Source organism: Prionailurus bengalensis, chromosome E1 (genome assembly GCF_016509475.1).
Source record: "Prionailurus bengalensis isolate Pbe53 chromosome E1, Fcat_Pben_1.1_paternal_pri, whole genome shotgun sequence".
NCBI classification, from domain to species: Eukaryota; Metazoa; Chordata; class Mammalia; order Carnivora; family Felidae; genus Prionailurus; species Prionailurus bengalensis.
The window spans coordinates 13,884,955-13,905,185 of record NC_057347.1 but is presented as its reverse complement, the minus strand read 5'-3'; the positions used below and the strand labels follow the sequence as shown (position 1 = coordinate 13,905,185).

Sequence of the window (20,231 nt, the reverse complement as noted above, 5' to 3'; positions counted from 1 at the left end):
AACAAAACAGTACTACTGGACACATTGAAGTGGAACATTGGGACATCAGAGAGAAAGAAAAAAATTTTAAGCTGCCTAAGGATAAAGACACTCATCTATGAAGTAGTGACAACCAGGTTGTGAGCAGACTTCCTATCAGTTATGGGACTCTAGGACAGTATCTTTAAAACGTTGGAGGAAAGAAAGAAAGGAAAGAAAGAAAGAAAGAATCCTTTAATCTAAAGTTCTATATCGAGAAAAGCTATCTGCAAAGACAAAATAAAACTGTTTTCAGATTCCCCCGAAAGAATGACTAAAGGATGTCCTTCAGCCAGAAGAAAAGAGAAACTGAAAGAAAGATGCAACTAAAAAGTGGCAAGAAATAGGTAAACTGTGTTGATACATTTAATTACCGATGGGGAAAAAAGAGGCTTGAACTAAATTAATAAACAAAAGTAGGAAAGACGATGGGGAGGGAAGAGTTCAATAGTTGCTGTTTCCTTTTCCCTCCTCAGGAGAGAGATAGTGAGGAAGTGCAGAGTTTGTTGGGAAAATGTATACATGTCTGTATTGGAAGTTATAGAAATACAATCTATAGCTCAAATTAGCAGAGGGATAAAAAGAGAATTAAAATTTTTTAAATTAAACTCAAGGCAGGAAAGGAGGAATTTTAAAAAGGAAAGAAAGCACAGAGTAATAGAAAACACAAAATAATAGAAATCATTCCAAGTACACTAGTGATCACAATAAATATAAATAGACTAAATTAGCATATGAATGTACTAGACTATCAGATTGGATGAAAAATACAGCTATATTTCTTTTTTTCCTCTTTGCCATCTTTTTTTAAATTCAGTTTTTAATTGTAATTCCAATACTGTTAACATACAGTGTTCTATTAGTTTCAGGTGTATGATGCAGTGATTCAACAATGCTATACATTACTCGGTACTCATCATGATAAATGTACTTTTAATCCCCATCACTTATTTCACTCATCCCTGTACCCACCTTCCCTCTGGTAATCATCAGTTTGTTGTCTATAGTTAAGAGTCTCTTTCTTGGTTTCTCTCTCGCGCTCTCTCTTTTCCTCTTTGCTCAATTGTTTTATTTCTTAAATTCCACATGTGAGTGAAATCCTATGGTATTTGTCTTCCCCTGACTTATTTCACTTAGCATTATACTCTCCAGCTCCATCCATGTTAACTGCAAATGGCAAGAATCCATTTTTTTTATAGTTGAATAATATTCCTGTGTGTGTGTGTGTGTGTGTGTGTGCGCGCGCGCGTGCACCACATCTTCTTTATCCATTCATCTATGGATGGACACTTGGGCTGCTTCCATAATTTGGCTGTTGTAAATAATGCTGCAGTAAAATAAGGGTGCATCCCTTTGAATTAGCGTTTTTGTATTTTTTTGGTAAATACCCAGTAATGCAATTGATTACTGGATTGTAGGGTAGTGGGTATATTTTCCTTTAAAATGTTTTTGTTATTATTTTTAGATGGAGAGAGAGTGGGGGAGGGCAGAGGGAGGGAGAGAGAGAGAATCTTAAGGAGGCTCCACGCCAGGTATGGAGCCTGACATGGGGCTCAGTCTCACGATGGTGAGATCATGACCTAAGCCAAAATCAAGAGTTGGTTGCCAACCAGCTGAGCCATCCAAGTGCACCCCCCCTTTTTAAAAAAAATTTTTTTTTTCAACGTTTATTTATTTTTGGGACAGAGAGAGACAGAGCATGAACGGGGGAGGGGCAGAGAGAGAGGGAGACACAGAATTGGAAACAGGCTCCAGGCTCTGAGCCATCAGCCCAGAGCCTGACTCGGGGCTCGAACTCACGGGACCGTGAGATTGTGACCTGGCTGAAGTCGGAGGATTAACCGACTGCGCCACCCAGGCGCCCCTCCCCCCCTTTTTTTTTAAAGTTTATTTATTTATTTTTGAGGGAGAGAGAGAGAGTATGTGCAAATGGGGAAGGGGTAAAGTGAGAGGGAGAGAGAGAGAGTCCGAAGCAGGCTCTGTGCTGTCATCGCAGAGCTGGAAATGGGGTCACCCTCACAAACTGTGAATTCATGATCTGAGCCAATACCAAGAGTTGAGCGCTTAACCAACTGAGCCACCCAGGTGCCCCAGGCTATATTTTTCTTATAAGAGACATACCTAAAGAAAAGCAATATTGAAAGATTTAAAATAAAGAAATGGAAAAAGATATGCTGGAAAAATACTAACCAAGAAAAGTGATGTAGCAGCATTAAAATCAGACAAAATAGGGTTTCAGAAAAAAAAGCATTGGTAGGGTTAAAGAGAGTGTACTCCTTTGTAACTTGTCCTGATGTTTCCTGCTGTGTGGAGGGAACATTTCTGTGTAACATCCCTGGCTCTCTCTGCCTTCTCTGATAGATGAGTTTGGGAACAAGAACTTGAAGTATGTAGCCCTGGTTTTTCCTTTTTCTCCTGCTCAGAGCTAGTTGCCCTCAGGGTGCTCCCTCTGCCCCTCTGTGCTGAAAGGCCCACCTGGGCAGGCGCCTACACAGGAGGCTTGCCTCTTGCCCAGCACTGCCTGTGACCTGGTGGATAATCCTGGGGGTCATTTAGGAGACTCATTTCATCTTTACACTAAGCCGGGTGGCCTTTATCAGTAACAAAGGAGTTATTTTGACTTCCAGCTGCCTTACCCTTAATTTTTTTGTTTCTGAATCTGTTCATTACCTGGGCAGAGAAATATGCCCGTTCCTGGACCCACGGAGGGCTCAGCTCCCATGATGATAAAGAGAACAGTCCACCCAGAAGATCTAACAGTCATGAAGTTGTACTTAGCAATATAGTCTTGAATTTAGAAAGGCAAAAACTGATGGGAATATAAGGAATCAACAAATGCTCAGCTCTAGTGGGAAATTTCAGTAACATCTTCCACACTTCCATGGACCAAGCAGACAACAATTGTAAGGATATAGAAGATTTGAACAATGCAGTTAACAAATCTGATTTTGTAACATACATTCCCTAATTCAACCAAAACAGCAAAAACAACACTGTTTTTAAGCCCAACGTAGAACCTGAAAAATGTCTGTGTATCAAGTTAACGAATTTAAAATAACATACAGATTATGTTCCGTGAATATAAGAAAATTAAGTTAGAAATCAACAATTAAAATACTGAAGGAAAATATCATACATTTAGAAAGTTAAAAAAAAAAGAAGAAAATCCTTTAAATATCTCATGGGCTAAAGAGGAAATCACAACAGAACTGACAAAATATTTAGAACTGAATGACAATGAAAATACTACCTATCAATGTGCGGGATGCAGTTCAAGTGGTACTTAGAGAAAGATGTATAGTTTTAACTGCATTTGTGAAAAAAGAAGAAAGATTAACTGTAGGCATGCAAATAAGGAAGTTAGAAAAAGAATAGTAGGGAAAAAACCCCAAGAAAATAGGAGGCAGAAAATAAGAAAAGACAAGAACAAGTTCAGCGAAGTAGAAAGCAACAATAAAAAGGAATAGAGACAACAAAACCCAAAGTTGTCTCTTTGAAAAGATTAATAAAATCGGTATACCCAATCAAGGACTGATTAAGGGTGAAAAGATACAAACAATGTTATGGCAGTGAAGGAAGGGATGCAGTTTTAGGTACAGGTAAAGTTATAAGAGAATGCCAAAACCCTCTGTATATCAATGCATTGGATGGATAATTTATTTTTTAAGTGTCTATTTTGAAGAGAGCATGGGCAAGGGGAGGGGCACAGAGAGAGAGAGAGAGGGAGAGCGAGGGAGAGGGGCTGAGGATCTGAAGCAGGTTCTGCACTGACAGCAGAGAGCCTGATGTGGGGCTTGAGCTCACGAACCACAAGATCATGACCTGAGCCGAAGTTGGATGCTTAACCAACTGAGTCACCCAGTACCCCATATTGGATGGGTAATTATATAGAAAAACACAAATTGTCAAAATCGACTCAATCAGGAGTGGAAAACCTAAATATTCACTGTTAAATAACGGAATTGGTAGCCAAAAGTATCCTCCTACCAAAACCCAGCAAGCCCAGAGATTTCACAGATGAGTTTTAGCAAAACTTTAAGGAACAGAAAATCCCTATGGTATACAAACTATTTCAAAGGATCAGAAACTCCTCAGAAATTTATGAGGCTGGGATAACCCCTTGATATCAAAACCTGAGAAGGGAAGTAAAAAAAACAAAAAAACCAAAAACCGGTGTTGCTATTGATGTGAAACTCCCAATAAAATATTAGCAAATTAAAGTCAGCAGGATATGAAAAAAACAATGCATCATAAGCAAGTGAGTTTTACCCATGGAAGGAAAAGATGGCTCAACAGAAATATAATCTACCGGGTTAACAGATTAAAAACCATATGACTGTCTCAGCAGATGCAGAAAAGCATTCAGTAAAATTCAACACTTTCTTAATGTGCTAAATGAATCAGGGAACAGGCTAAATTTAGAGTCTTACGGTAAATCCCTTTATAAAGCAACTTTCATCCCATTTATATTTTGAGTAAATCCAGATTTTCAAATCTTAGATTTTCTTTTCATAAGAGGCTTTATCACATGTGAGAGCACACGTGTATCCAGAAGCTGTGCCCGGTTCTTTGGGAGAACACAAGCCCCACAACAACCCCCAAAATCATGGTGAATTTGAAGGCGACTATTTGCATTTCCCGTATCTCAGGCAGGTTCTTTAAGTGTCCTCCTCCTCCAGGATAATGTCAAGACTCCATTTTCCCACCATTTGGGTGTAGCACCCAACTCGTGGGTTGGGTGAAATGCAGCAGGTCTGACTGTAGGGAGACACCGAGCGAGTGTACCTTGTGGCCTGGTGTGATCTCAGGCACCCTCTCAAGCCCCTTTCCTAATGGACTCCCTTTCTTGTGGACACATTTTTCTCACCCTCATTCACATGTGCAGGTCCAAAGTGAAGACTGTGCATGAGCGGATCCCCTTGGCTGGCCTGAGCAAGTTGCCCAGCGTCCCTCAGATTGCAAAGGTAAAAACCAACCCCTGTGAGAAGGTGGCTTCCTCTTTTAGCCCAGGGCTGGGGTGGGTGTGCAGGCTTGTCCTGAGAGGGCTCTGCCCTTAGAGAGGGGAAGGCCACTACACTCTTTGGCCCTTGACTGCATGGATGGCGTGGGGAAGGCTGTTGGCAGATGCCCTCATCTTCCCTGCAACCTCCCCATCTCATCCTCACAGCTGATGCTGCTCATGGTCTCTGCCCCCAAGTTCACAGCCAGTTCAGGGGACCAGAGAAATGGGAAGACAGGACTGGCTATGGAGAGTGCTGTAGGACTTGAGAGGAGGAAGGGGTGGAGTGGCCAGGTAGCCTTCCCAGAAGAGGAGAGATGGGCTGGAGGATAGCCAGGCTATTGGTCCAGATAGAGGACCCCCTCAAGGAAGGAGCTGTTAAATCAGCTGGTGGTGGGGCCCATGTCACTATTCTGGAATACTGGGAACTTGAGAACTGAGTCAGCCAAGTGGAGTGAGAAGGATGGTCAGTTGGGTTGGGTTGGGTTGGACCCACCCGATGAGAGTGGGAATGCCAGGCAGAATTGTGCCAAATGCCTTCTGTGGCCTCACTTCACCGGGAAATCTCAGGAAGGCTAGTCAAGTTTCCTGGCCACACGTTAGGGAGCAGAACCAGGACTCAACTCCAGGCCTTCTGACCCTGCAGGTCCTGCCCTCTTGTGCCCTTCCTCTTGGTGGGTGGAGGAACCCACATGTTTTCAGTGGAAGCGGCCCCTGAACTGTGTGTCTCTCTCTTCCTGCTTAGGCTTTCTGTGATGACGCAGTGGGGCTGAAATTCAACGCTGTCCTGTACCCCAAGGTGAGGATCTTCACCTCCTCCCCCTATCCAGGGCTCTAGAGCTTGGAACAGACTTTCACACCTGTGGCTCTGTGGGATGTTCTCTGCGTGTTGGTGGGGTTTTGTTGGGGGTTTTCCAATAAACCTCCATGTCTCCCTCTCTCCCTGCTCACTCCTTTGCAAACTGGTCCACTGGGAACCAGTCCTTAGACATGCCCGGGTAAAGACCCACCTGAATTGGTCCCTGTCTATCGTGGAGTGGTAGACCTCTCCACATTACTCTGGTCCTATTTCCTTGGGACCAGTACTGAGGTGGGGAGTGATTCTGCCTATAGCTAGAGGGCTAGCACAGGTCTGGTCTGCCATCATGGAGGTTGAGGGTGGCAGATGGCAGAACCCCACTGAGAAATAAAAGGCCAGATCATGGCTCCCCATTGCCAGTGTTACTGCAGCTCTGAGGCCTTACAAGCCCCTGCCCGGCCCTAGTTAATAGACTGGCTGGTTCTCTGTTATCAGTTTCCTTAGGATTGGCCCGATCTTGACCCCAGTTATGATGTGGGGGTGGGAGTGGGCAGAGGAGCAATAATAACTTAACAAACCAACAAATCCACTCAAGAACAATTATGGCATGACAGGACTTAAATCACTCACGCACAGTGAATTGCTTTAAATTGGCCACAGGAAGAGAGCCAGTGTACTGAGCGCCTCCTCACGAGCCTGCAGGGCCCGGGAGTGGAAACAGAGCTGTGCAGTGAGTGCTGACACTGGGGCAGCTGAGGCTTGCTGAGGCTGGTTCAGTCCATTCCCCCAGTCCCACTTCTGATAGCTAGGGACCATGAGGTGAGATGTTCGGCGGGGAAGAGAGGCCCTGTCCTGGCTGAGACCTCCAGAACGCCCTGGAACAAACTCCTTGAATGTTCACGGTTGGGCTTGACACCATTTATCCCTGTGCAGTGGCTGAGTTAATGACAGGGTCCTCTCCTGCCCAGAGAATGTGCCAGAGCCCTTCTCTCAGACACCTCTTGTTAGCCTGAGCATCTGCAGGCACTTACCAGTGCCCTCCACTGAACTCTGTCGCTCCGAGTGCCCTCCCTCTTGTAATTAAAGCTGAATTAGTGAGGTTTAACCACACATTAAAGCCCCATCCTAAAGGCCTAGCTTAACCACAAGTTTGGCAATTTTTGTCGTCGAGTCCTATCCACTGAGAGAACCCAGCGACGCTCATGTGCACGGGTCTCTCTGTAACTTGGAAAGCCTCGAGCTCTGGTGATCATGGAAGAGCCACTGTATTTTCGTGTTTTCTATATTTGAAGCGCTGCTTGGTCCAGCTGCGGTGTTCATCTGGCCGAGATGTGTGCAAGGTTTTAAAATCCACAGGGTTGAGAATGTTCCTTGGAAGGTCTCCATGGCTGGATGCCTCTTCCCTGGCAGGACAGCTGCTCTTCACCTTTGACTCATTCCGTGTGGGAGTGGGGTCCCCCTCTGGGCTTGGGCAGCAGTGCTGTTCCACGGGGAGCTGTGAAGTGTCCATTTCCTCAGGCAGCTGAGAGCCTCAGTGGCTCACGTATGCTAGCCGACAGTCACGCCTTGTTCTTCCTGTTGTATAACACACGGTCAGTTCCCTCCTTTTTACTGCAGGGACTATCCCAGTAACTATCCCAGTAACACCCAGATCTCCCCTTTCCTAAGAAGCTGGTTCAGCTCTAATCTTTCTGGAGGATTACGTTGATGGTGATGATAGCTGCTCTGTGCTCAGCACTTTATGTGCTTGGTCTGATTGAATCTTAACAACCACACGTCTCCATTTAATGGATGAGGAAACTGAGGCCCAGAGAAGTAAAGTGGCATGCTCAGGGCTATACAGGTAAAAGCAGCGGGTTCAAGATCTAGAGTTTCGTGCTTCTGAGCCCTGGATACCAGCTCTGAAGCAAAACAGAAAATTAGATAGAACCAATGCTTGGGGTTCTTTTTTAAAAAATTTTCCCCCCTCTTTGCATATTGTAATAGGGCTGTATGTTCCTCCTTAGAGGCCTTTCATTTGATGGGTAAGAGGGATTGAAGTCTAGGCATAAGCAGTGCCTTGCTCAAAATCATACTGCTGATCAGAGGTGTAATTAGAGCCAGCATCTTCCTCACTGACCACTTTTGGGGTCCTGGCTTCACTTTTTACACCACAGCTAAGGCACTGGAGTAAGTCCTGTTCCTTGAGTCCTGCTGGGTTCCCCGTGTGCTCAGATCTTGGCCTGCAGATCTGGATGGGAATGGAATAGTGATCCAGAAGTTTGGCCGCGCTGGGGGAAGCCTGGGTCTGGGAACTAGGTGTAACTTCTGGCTTCACCCTTTGTCTCCCTCCATATTCACGGATGTCTCACACTGGGGGGCGTATTCTCCACCAAAATGGGTGCTTCCCCATCTGTTTGCTTCCGAGTTAATAAACAATCTGATTTTTTTCTCCCCACATTTTCCCAGGCCTCCCAAATGATTGTGTCCTATGATGAGCACGATGTCAACAACACATTCAAATTTGGGGTCATTTATCAAAAAGCCAGGCAGGTAAGCACCACACGTCTGTACTGGTCGCCATATGGCTTCGATTCTCCCTGGGGACGCTTCGCCTTCCCCCAAGCACAGGAGCCCTGCGGCAGGGTCTTACACGTGCCGGATACAGCAGCCACCTTTCACATAGGAATTAGGCTGGAGGTGACAGAATCGCCAAGGCGGGCTGCTTCTCACAAGGAGGCCTTCAGATCCTTTAAACGGTAATATAGTTTTCCATACAGTAAATTTGACTTCTTCCTGGCGGCTCCTCTCAACTGGGGGCTGTGTTGTCACAAGAAAAATCAGACTGGGTGGGGGGAGGGCACGGATCAACACAAGCTGCTTTCTCCTTGCTTGTCCTTCTCCCAGCTGGGAGTTAGCTTTTTCTCCCGGAACTTCCTTAGATTGCTGGGGCATGGCGTGCCTCTCTTCCCACTCTGAGTTCAGCCATGTCAGGCTGGTTGCTGGAGATCAACCGCAGTGGAAGTATTTACGCCGTGGAAATCGGCAAACCAGGGCTTCCGTTTTCCCTCGCTGGAAAAGTAGTGATTGAAAAATATATCAGTACACCACTGCTCATGCCCCTCGGTCTCTTGTAGCACTTATATGCTGCCTTGGGGTTAGTTGATCAGAGCGATTCTCAAAGTATGTTCCGTGAGACACTAGCCTGGTGAGGTACTCTGTGAACAAATGACTCGTGGGGGTGGGGCAGTTGTGTGGGAACATTTTACAGGCTCTAAGAACCCCCAAGGTAAAGAGCTTTTATAAATTTGTTGAACTCAGTGTTTCCCATACTTATCTGACCACAAGACCACAAACTTCCCATCTTGTCTACCGTGAACATTTATTAACATCCTGAGCAGTGGTCTTTGAACACACCCGTGTTTCCTCACCTAGGTTGTATGAAAGAAGGTTCCACAGGTTCCAAGGTTCATCTTGGTATCATGTAAGGGCCTAGCATGGTGATTTTATAGAAATACTCATAACTTTTTTGCTGTGTGAAATAATGGACAAAAGTTTTGATGCTCTTATGGTACATTGATTGTATCTTTCAGTATTATCTGTGGGTTTTTTTTGTTGTGTGTGTGTGTGTGTGTGTGTGTGTGTGTGAGATGATGTCTTTCTTGCCTAGATGATAGCTGACTTCCTTGTGTGAGGATATTAGACCACGAGAGACATGTGTTTGCTTAAAAACATTCTAATTAAGTAAAGAGTTTAGGAGCCAAAAGGCCAACACAGATGAATCTTATAATTGGAAGGAGATTATTCAGGTAGCTGCTCTAATTATTTTTCCATATTGCATATTTATTTTGTACAGCTCTGCTAATACACCCCCCCCTAATTAAAGTTCTTCACTTGTGAAATTTACCATAGCAGATCTCATCGGGTGATTACAATCCAGTGTTCCAGCAAAATTATAATTACTGAACATTAACCATCCACCTCTGAGAAGGAGTCTGTATATTGTTTATTTACCTGATGCTGCTGAGCCAAGGTGGAGGCATGTGGGGAGATAAAAGTCTTTTTTTTTTTAAGACTTTTTAAAAAGTTGTTTTGCAAACCTATATTTGCAGGGCAGTTAGTACAAACATTTGTTGCACGATAGCTCTGTGCTGTTCTTAGGATATAAGTAAGTCCCATCTGATTCTCCCGTCTGTCTGGCACTGTGCTAAGTGCATTGGGGGATACGGTGATGACTAACACCCCCTCCCTGAGTGCATGGTCAAACTCACAGCCAGGGTAAAAGTGAAGACAATGCTAATACCAGGCTACCTGTAAATCCTAGAGAGAGGTGCATCCCCCAAGTACATAAGCTGGATTGTTTTCCAGTACGAAATGTCTATTGCCTGGAAGCGGCTCTTCTCCCACATTCTGGCCTCAGGATGCGGGGTAAACAGCATGCGGAGTCAGAGTTTGATGCCTTGGCCGCATGCTGTATAGATCAGGGGTCAGCACGCTTTCTGTAAAGGGCCGGATAGTTAATGTTTTAGACTTCATGAGCCATACTATCTCTGTTGCAACTACCCAGTCCTGCCTTTGTAGTGCAAAAGCAACCATCGACAAAACTAAATGAATTGTCCTGGCTGTGTTCCAGTAAAACTTTATTTATAAAAACAGGCAGCAAGCTGGACATGGCCCAGAGGCCATAGTTTGCTGACCCCTGCTAGAGAGCGGTATTACCCCAGCTTCAGACATTCATAAATGACATTCAAGATCGTATTGTCTACCGTATGCCTCGATTATCCTTTTTTCACGCCTATACTATTAACTACTTAACATTTTCTTTAAAAAGTTTTTTTTTTCACCTTAAATGTCTTTCTTGTTTAAAGGAAATGTGCCACTACTCTAATTAGAAAATCGGTATCCCTTGCATGAAATGAAGGTAGTTCTAAAAAGAAATACAGAATTGTTAAAACAGAGTTATTAAAATCTAGCTAGATTCTGTTGCTTATTGAGGGCATAGAACCTGAGGTCTGCTCTTTTTTGTTATAAAGCAGGTGTTGAGGAGGTGCGGAAGGATCACCTATTAGAGACTTTCTCCTTGAAGTGGTTGTGTGTACTAGAGTTTCCTCGTATCCTCTGCAGCTGTTCATTGCTGTCTGTGGACGTTTGCAGAACGTCAGCTGTTTGCCGATCCCACCACGGTGGGCAGAGCCTGTCGGTCAGGCAGGGCCATGTGGTGTCTTATGCCTGTCATAAGTACAGGGCTTTACTACTGTTTGTAGCTTTGCTTTCTATTTTTTAAAAATCATTAAATTTTTAATTTCTAGCTATATGTAGATTGACGTGCAGTTCTAAGAAATAATACAGAGAGCCCTTGTGTATCTCTGCTCAGTTTTCCCCAAAGGTAATGTCTCATAAAACTGTAGTGCTGGGGCTCCTGGGTGGCGCAGTCAGTTAAGCGTCCGACTTCAACCAGGTCACGATCTCGCGGTCCGTGAGTTCGAGCCCCGCGTCAGGCTCTGGGCTGATGGCTCAGAGCCTGGAGCCTGTTTCCGATTCTGTGTCTCCCTCTCTCTCTGCCCCTCTCCCGTTCATGCTCTGTCTCTCTCTGTCCCAAAAATAAATAAGCGTTAAAAAAAAAAACAAAAAAAACAAAAAAAAACAAAAAAAACTGTAGTGCAATATTATAGGATACTGACATTGATACAGTCCTCAGACCTTGTCTAGACTTCCACAGTTTTACGTGTGACCATCTGTCGGGTATGTGTGTGTGTGTGTGTGTGTGTGTGTATTTTGTTGTATATAATTTTTTTAATGTTTATTTATTTTTGAGAGAGAGAGAGAGAGAGAGAGAGAGAGAGAGAGACCATGCAAGTGGGGAAGGGGCAGAGAGAGGGAGACACAGAATCTGAAGCAGGCTCCAGGCTCTGAGTTGTCAGCATAGAGCCCGGCACGGGATTCAAACTCACAGAAGGTGAGATCATGACCTGAGCCCAAGTTGAATGCTTAACCACCTGAGCCACCCAGGCGCCCCTGTTGTATATAATTTTATCATGTGTGTAGGCTTCACGGTCAAGGTACAGGAGAAGTCCACCAACACAGGATTCCTGTGTGACCCCTTCATAACCCTGCCAGCCCCCCTTTCGCCTCCATGATCCCTTCCAACCTCCAGTCCTCAACCCCTGGCAACCACTAATCTATTCTCCAATTTCTAAAACTTTGTCATTTCACAAATGTTATATAAATGGAATCATATAATATATAACCTTTGGGGATTGGCTTTTTTTCCCTCAGTGAGATTCATTCAAATCCTTAAGTGTATCAATAGTGTTTATTTCTTTTCATGGCCGAATAGTATTCCATGGTATAAATATACCACAGTCTGTTTAACTGTTCACCCTTTGAGGGATAGCTGGGTGCTTTCCAGTTTGAGGCTATTATGGATAAAGCTGCTATGAACATTTGTATACAGGTTTTTGTGTGAACATAAATTTTTCATTTCTCTGGGGTAATGCTTAGGAGCATATGCTGGGTTATATGGTGATTACACATTCAGTTTTGTAAGAAGCTGCCAAACTGTTTTCTAGAGTGGTGGTTCCAGTCTGCATTCCTACCAGCAATGTATGAGTCATCTCTTTCCTCTACCTCCTTACCAGCATTTGGTGTTGTTACTATTTTTTAATTTTAGCCATTCTGATAGATGTGTAGTGATATCTCATAATGGTTTTAATTTGCATTTCCCTAATGGCGGCTAATGGTGTTGAACATCTTTTCATGTGCTTATTTGCCATCTGTGTATATCTCTTTGGGCGAAATGACTGTTTACGTCTTTTCACCATTTTCTTTTTCTTCTTCTTTTTTTTTCATAAAGGTTTTATTTAAAAAATTTTTTTTTAATGTTTATTTTTGAGAGAGAGAGAGACAGAGCACATGCGAGGGAAGAGCAGAGAGAGAGGGAGACACAGAATCCGAAGCAGGTTCCAGGCTCTGAGCTGTCGGCACAGAGCCCAATGCGGGGCTTGAACCCACGAACCACAAGATCGTGTCCTGAGCCGAAGTTGGAGGCTTAACTGACTGAGCCACCCAAGCGCCCCTATAAAGGTTTTATTTTTGAGTAATCTTTACACCTAACATGGGACTCAAACTCACAACCCTGAGATCAAGAGTCTCATGCTCTACCAACTGAGCCAGCTAGGCATCCCTCTTTTGACCATGTCCTGATTGGATTATTATTGTTATTATTATTATTAATTATTTTACTGTTCAAAAACTTTTTATAACAGCTTTACTGAGGTATAACTTACAATACCGTTCACAGTGGTTTGAGAATTAATTCTCAATAAAGTGGTTTCGAGTATATTCACATGCTTGTGAAACCATCACCACTATCTAACTCCAGAAAATTTTCGTTAATCCCCAGAGAAACTCCATGCCCATTAGCAGTCACTCTTCCCCATTCTCTCCAGCTCCTCTCACTACGAAGCTCCTTTCTGCCTCGAGGGATTTGCCTGTTCTGGACACTTCATGTAAATGGAATCATAACATGAGGCCTTTTATGTCTAGTTTCTTTTGCTTAACATGTTTTCAGAGTTCATCCATGTTTTGCATCCAGTACTGCACTCCTTTGACAGAATTATGTGTTGTTGTATGGACATACCACATTTCCTCTATCCGTTTGTCCGCCGATGGACATTTTGGTTGTTCCCACTTTTGGGCTATTACGAAGAATGCTGCTATTAACATCCATGTACAAGTTTTTGTGTGGACTTATGTTTTCATTTTTCTTGGATGTATTCTTAGGAGTAGAATTGCTGGGCCATATGGTAACTCTATGCTTAGCTTTTTGAAGAACTGCCTGACTGTTTTCCAGAGAGACAGCACCATGTTACATTCCCACCAGCAGTGTATGAGGCTTCCGATTTTTCTATATCCTCGCCAACATTTCTTGTCTTTCTTTTTGATGAGAGCCATCCAGTGGGTGTGAAGTGGTATCCCACTATAACTTTGATTACTGCTGAGTTTTGAGAGTTCTTTGTATATTCTAGATACTAGTCCTTTGTTAGAAGTCCAACCATTAATTTTTAACTTACGGATTGGCTTTTGGTATCAACTCTAAGAATTCTTTGCTTCAGCGTGGCCTTTTATACTGACCAGCAGCATTTGTTGAAATAGAGAGACGTCAACCACCAGCCCTGAGAATCCAGCTCTGTTGATTGAGCCTTTATTTGTCCTTCCTCCAGTCAAGCAGACCCACTTGTTGGCGAATGTGGGGGGATGGGGAGGAAGGAAGAAAAGGACCAGGTAGCTGGACAGCCACATTCTGTCCTTTGGCATCAAGAAGCATCAGAGGTATCAAGAAGGCCTTTTCTAAACTCTTACAGCTGATTCTGTTTCTCTTTCAGACCCTGGAGGAGGAGCTATTTGGGAACAATGAGGAGAGCCCAGCTTTCAAGGAGTTCTTGGACCTGCTGGGGGACACGATCACACTGCAGGACTTCAAAGGGTGGGTTTCGGCCAAGTGATGGCTCTGCCTCCACTGATGACACCTTAGAGGAAGGGAGAGGGGAGACCGCTGAGTCTCAGAGGGTATGTGAGAGGTAAAAACATACACTAGAAACGTGGGATTATTTTTCAGCGAGTGATCAACGCTCATCTGCATTCCTGAGGAAACAGGTGATGTGGGGGGTAATCCAGAAAGGCATGTTGTCTGAGAGGCACTGACATTGGCCTTCTGATAAATGATGAAACAGCTCCAGCCTCAGATTTGTCCTCCTAATTACATTTGGCTCTGACCAAGAGGGAAATGAATCTACCTACCCTGTCACTCACCTGCCAGGTCTTCTGGAGGCCTGATGAGCCTCAGGAAAGAGGGCCCTGTGTAATTTGGGGAGAAGTGGCCCATTTCAGATAATGTTTAAAAAGGTTGGATAATTAAGAGTTGGTAGAAATCCGGTAATCTCCCTGGCAAGACTCCATGCAACCGTCTCTGGTTCTGCAAGTGGACAGAAAGAATACTGGGGCTATTGCTCGGAAAACTCTGGCCCTTGATTTTCCTTGACAAAGGCAACGTTTGAGAAGGGCCTTCAGGCCTGGCCCTCCTGTTCTATGCTTCGTGGCTGGCACATGGCTGAGCCCCAAGAATTCCCCACATCAGCAGCCAAATTAACAGGATCTCCTCTAACATGTGTGAAAGCACCCAGTTCTGGGCCCGGTGTGTAGTAGGTGTTCAGTAATCACTTTTTTCCTCCGCCCCCTTCTCTCCTCCTCTTCCATCTTCTTTTCGCCCCTCTTCCTCTGTCTTACTCCCCCTGCAAGGTCATCACTGCCATCTGGAGTCAATCACACATGAGTTAAAATCCCACCTCCACCACTTATTGGCTCTGTGACTTTGAATAAGCTAATAACCTCCAGAAACCTCGGTTTCCTCATCTGTAAAAGGGAGATAAAGATAGTACTGACCCCAACAGGTTGTTAAGGGATTAGAATAGATAACAGCATGTGAAGCACTTTTTATGCCACCTTCCATTGACTCTGAGATGCCATCATTGCAAGATGCATCCTGATTTTCAGAGATGTTAAAATATGAAAAAATGTGTGCTTTAGATTAGATGAAATAGGGGTGCCTGGGGGGTTCAGTCGATTAAGCGTCCGACTTCGGCTCAGGTCATGATCCTGTGCTTTGTGGGTTCAAGCCCCGCGTCGGGCTCTGCGCTAACAGCTTGGAGCCTGGAGCCTGCTTTGCATTCCGTGTCTCCCTCTCTGTCTCTGCCCCTCCCCCGCTCATGCTCTGTCTCACTCCGTCTCAAAAATAAACAAGCATTACAAAAATATTTTAGAATAGATGAAATAAAGTGTATTAAAGCCAGGAGGGACCCTAGAGATCATGTACTTCTGTCCCCTTATTGTATAGAGAAAGGAAACTGAGACCTAGACAGATTAAGTGGTGTGCCCAAGATCATGTGCTGACTTGGTGGCCGAAGAAGGTTTAGAACCTGGAGAGCCGGACTCCTGGCCTGGTGAGCTTTCCTCCATGCCAGGCTGAGCACATTTTCTGGTTTGTATTACAGCGCTTGTGGGGACTGACATCTAGGGTCTGTTTTATTTCATTTTCTTAAAGGAACCTACATCTTCCTCTCCTTGCTGAAGAATATGATCCATGGCTAGAAGCCACATGTCTGTAAAGGAAGAAGGGGGCAGTTCCTGGAAGCTGTTATATAAATGGAATCATACAATATATGGTGATATAAGTTCCTTAGTATTTTTCATTCCTGCCTTTGAGGAGATAAGCAGAGAGGGGCTCCTCGGACACCTCTAGGTTGGGTGCTGCTTTTCTGGGTCCCCACATCAGGGGCTGGCTGGGTAGGAATCCAGCATCTGTCATCTCTTCAGGCTCACTCTGGATGCTTCCAATAGGATGGCTGGTTGCCCTGGCTCTGTGCTGAAGACTTTGGACATGCCTTGCAGGGAAGAAAGGCTTATGCACAGCCTTGAGGGCCACTGGCACCTGGATGACATTTGTCTTGGGATTGTGGATGGGCAGCCTCCCTTCCTATGTGACCATATGGATGTTCTGCCTTTGTTTTCAATAATAGACTGACTTACGGTTAAAACTTTAGGACTCGTCTGCCCAGAAGCACAGAGCTCCCTGCAATGCCCATATCATTCTCTCTGTGCCCTCACTCTCACATGTCTTCTCATTCATTCTCCTACCCCCCATATCCTCAGGGGAGGTTGTACCAAGAAGCCCACTTGTCCTCACCCTGTGCTCTTGCCCTGTTTTCCTGACAGTTTCCGAGGCGGCCTGGATGTGACCCACGGACAGACGGGGGTGGAATCGGTATACACGATATTCCGGGACAGGGAGATCATGTTTCACGTCTCCACAAAGCTGCCGTTTACTGAGGGAGACGCCCAGCAGGTAACCTGGTTCCAGAGGGCTTCGGGAGCATGGGGCATGTGAGGTGAAAGCCTGCTTCTGGTCTTAGATACTTGAGGGACTGCGGTCCCCTCCCCATTTTCTTAATCCAGAGGCTTGTTTAGCCGTTCTCATGGAAGTCTGTTCCATCGTGTTATCTCCCGAAGGCCTTGTGGGAGGACAGGGCCCCTGGTTGTTCCACTTTGACCGGTGGGGCACCTGCAGCTCCGCGTGGTTAAAAGACCATGTCCTGCTTGATGAGGGGCGGAGCTGGGAGCAGAGCCCAAGTGCCCTGCTCGAGGAGGGTGCTCGCGAACAGTACCCGATGGAGTTTGCAGATAGCAGCTTGACGCCAGCCCTGCCACTTAGGGGTGTGTGATTCCAGGCAAGCTGGGTAACCTGGTGACCTCGTGGTCCTCAGCTGTAAAACAGGGATGATGCCACCTAAATCAGGGGCTTGTTGCGGGCATCACAGAAGGTTCGGAGCGTAGCGCTTCGTATGCTGCCTGGCCTGTGGCAGGCTACCTTCCTGACAGCTGTCCAGTCTGCAGGCCACTGGGCTGTTTGTCCTTCTTCCTGCCCCAGTGATGGATGGCAAGGTGCTCATTGCCTGAGACACCCCCCCGCCTTCCAGCCTTTCTAGTCTCACGGCCTCGTCTCCTGCCTGTGGGCAGGAATTCGGCCTTTACCTGAACCGGGGTGATACTTCTGCCTCCAGTGTCTTCCCGTCTTCTCTCTCATTTGTGGCTTCTGATGGGCCCTGAGACCAGCAGCCGAGGCCTGGCCGTTGCACCATCTGCCCCTTTCCACTCTTTATGCCTTTTCAGTCTCCAGGAAAATCAGAAAGGGAGGTAGGCTCTTCACCAGACTCTGACCCATTCCTTTCTGAGCAGGGAGCTGAGGAGGGAGCACAGATGTAATACTGTAAACATAGTGCCTGGCTTCTTAGGAAAAAGGGAAATTGGCAAACGAGACTGTGATTTGGCTCTAAAATAACCACTGAATGTTCCAGAAACAAATGGGAGCAGGATTCCTTTTGAATCCAAAGTAGGTTTTCTCTCCACATTTTTACCTTAGTCTCTGTTCCCTCATGGCCTCCTCACGCCCTGCCCCAGCCTGGGGCTCTCTTTCAGTCTCACCTGTATTCAGTGGGAAGTACACAGAGCCTTCTGCAAGGACTAAATAAGTATTAATTTTCTCTTCCCAAGAAATGGGAGGCAGTGGGTGGAATACGTGAGGCAATTTGTGTAAAAGTACCCAGCACGGGTTCAGTTTATAGTAAATGAGAAATTCAATGTGGAACATAGGGCCTGCATTCAGTAAGTGCTTAATAAAGGAACAAATGTGTAGGTAAGCGCCTAGCCAGAACTTAGCGTACAGGAGGGCCCTAACTGTTGAAATCGTGTGTGAACAGCCCAGCATGGGTCCTCACACACAGGTGCTCAGTGATTGAGATCACCTGTGAAAGCACCTGGCACAGTTTGGGACTCTGAATCAGGGTTGTTTGCCCATGACCTCTGCCGAGCCAGGTTGCCCTCCTTCTCTGAGCATGGCTCTCCTTCCCTCTGCTATAGAATGATCCGTCCACTCATCCCTGCTCATCCACATTTCTGTCAAGCACTGTCTTCCCCCCACCTCCTCTTCCAGGAAGCCTTCTCAGATTAGCATAAGGCGTCTGATTTTATTCTCCTCTCTGCCTCCATAATGTTGGACACTTTGTGTGTGGCAGCTGATTTAGCACATGCTGGCTGGTGCCTTTGTTACTGTTCTCAGGTAGCTTCATCTGAGTTTGTGTGTCTTCTGGATCAGTTACAGGCTTTACCAGCAAAACTCGTCCCTCACCTTTTTTTTTCTTTTTGATTTATTTTTTATTTTTTAAAATTTATATCCAAATTAGTATATAGTGAAGCAATGATTTCAGTAGATTCCTTAATGCCCCTTACCCATTTAGTCCATCCCCCCTCCCCCAACCCCTCCAGCAACCCTCAGTTTGTTCTCCGTATTTATGAGTCTCTTTTGTTTTGTCCCTCTCCCTGTTTTTATATTATTTTTGTTTCCCTTCCCTTGTGTTCATTTGTTTTGTCTCTTAAAGTCCTCATATGAGTGAAGTCATATGATTTTTGTCTTTCTTTGACTAATTTTACTGAGCATAATACCCTCCAGTTCCATCCACGTAGTTGCAAATGGCAAGATTTCATTCTTTTTGATTGCTGAGTAATACTCCATTGTGTGTGTGTATGTGTGTGTGTGTGTGTGTGTGTGTGTGTGTGTGTATATATATATATATATACACACATATACCACATTTTCTTTATCCATTCATCCATCGATGGACATTTGGGCTCTTTCCATACTTTGGCTATTGTTAATAGTGCTGCTATAAACATGGGAGTGCATGTGTCCCTTCAAAACAGCACACCTGTATCCCTTTGATAAATACCTAGTAGTGCAATTGCTGGGTCTAGGGTAGTTCTATGTTTAATTTTTTGAGGAACCTCCAAACTGTTTTCCAGAGTGGCTGCACCAGTTCGCATTCCCACCAACAATGCAAAAGTATTGCCCTTTCTCCACATCCTCGCCAACATCTGTTGTTGCCTAAGTTGTTAATGTGAGCCATTCTGACAGGTGTAAGGTGGTATCTTATTGTGTTGATTTGTATTTCCCTGATGATGAGTGATGTTGAGCATTTTTTCATGTGTCGGTTGGCCATCTGGATGTCTTCTTTGGAGAAGTGTCTAATTCATGTCCTTTGCCCATTTCTTCACTGGATTATTTGTTTTTTTGGCTGTTGAGTTTGATAAGTTCTTTGTAGATTTTGGATATAACCCTTTATCTGATATGTCATTTGCAAATATCTTCTCCCATTCTATCGGTTGTCTTTTAGTTTTGCTGATTGTTTCCTTTGCTGTGCAGAAGCTTTTTATTTTGATGAGGTCCCAGTAGTTCATTTTTGCTTTTGTTTCCCTTGCCTCTGGAGACGTGTTGAGTAAGAAATTGCTGCAGACAAGATCAAAGAGGTTTTTGCCTGCTTTCTCCTCGAGGACTTTGATGGCTTCCTGTCTTACATTGAGGTCTTTCATCCACTTTGAGTTTATTTTTGTGTATGGTGTAAGAAAGTGGTCCAGGTTCATTCTTCTGCATGTTGCTGTCCAGTTTTCCCAGCACCACTTGCTGAAGAGACTGTCTTTATTCCATTGGATATTCTTTCCTGCTTTGTCAAAGATTAGTTGGCCATACGTTTGTGGGTCCATTTCTAGGTTCTCTGTTCTGTTCCATTGATCTGAGTGTCTGTTCTTGTGCCAGTACCATACTGTCTTGATGATTACAGCTTTGTAGTATAGCTTGAAGTCTGGGATTGTGATGCCTCCTGCTTTGGTTTTCTTTTTCAAGATTGCTTTGGCTATTCGGGGGCTTTTCTGGTTCCATACAAATTTTAGGATTATTTGTTCTAGCTCTATGAAGAATGCTGGTGTTACTTTGATAGGATCGCATTGAATATGTAGATTGCTTTGGGTAGTATCGACATTTTAGTAATATTT

The 20,231-nt window shown here is 44.8% G+C and overlaps 1 protein-coding gene and 1 non-coding gene across 9 annotated transcripts in view; one reads left to right on the top strand and one right to left on the bottom strand.

Annotated features, from left to right (window-relative positions):
- RAP1GAP2 (RAP1 GTPase activating protein 2) overlaps window positions 1–20,231 on the top strand; it is a 212,747-nt gene that overhangs the window by 162,448 nt on the left and 30,068 nt on the right. For all 8 annotated transcript variants that reach the window (XR_006297784.1, XM_043583426.1, XM_043583420.1 and 5 more), the window contains 5 exons: window positions 4,904–4,982; window positions 5,763–5,816; window positions 8,265–8,348; window positions 14,180–14,280; window positions 16,566–16,695. Coding sequence is in view for 7 of the 8 variants with exons in the window: in XM_043583426.1 (XP_043439361.1) it covers window positions 4,904–4,982; window positions 5,763–5,816; window positions 8,265–8,348; window positions 14,180–14,280; window positions 16,566–16,695 (448 nt within the window). In the remaining variant the exon portion in view is untranslated. The remainder of the gene's footprint in view (window positions 1–4,903; window positions 4,983–5,762; window positions 5,817–8,264; window positions 8,349–14,179; window positions 14,281–16,565; window positions 16,696–20,231) is intronic.
- On the bottom strand, window positions 12,902–12,974 carry TRNAK-CUU. Its single transcript has one exon. It is a non-coding gene; the product is annotated as a tRNA-Lys (tRNA).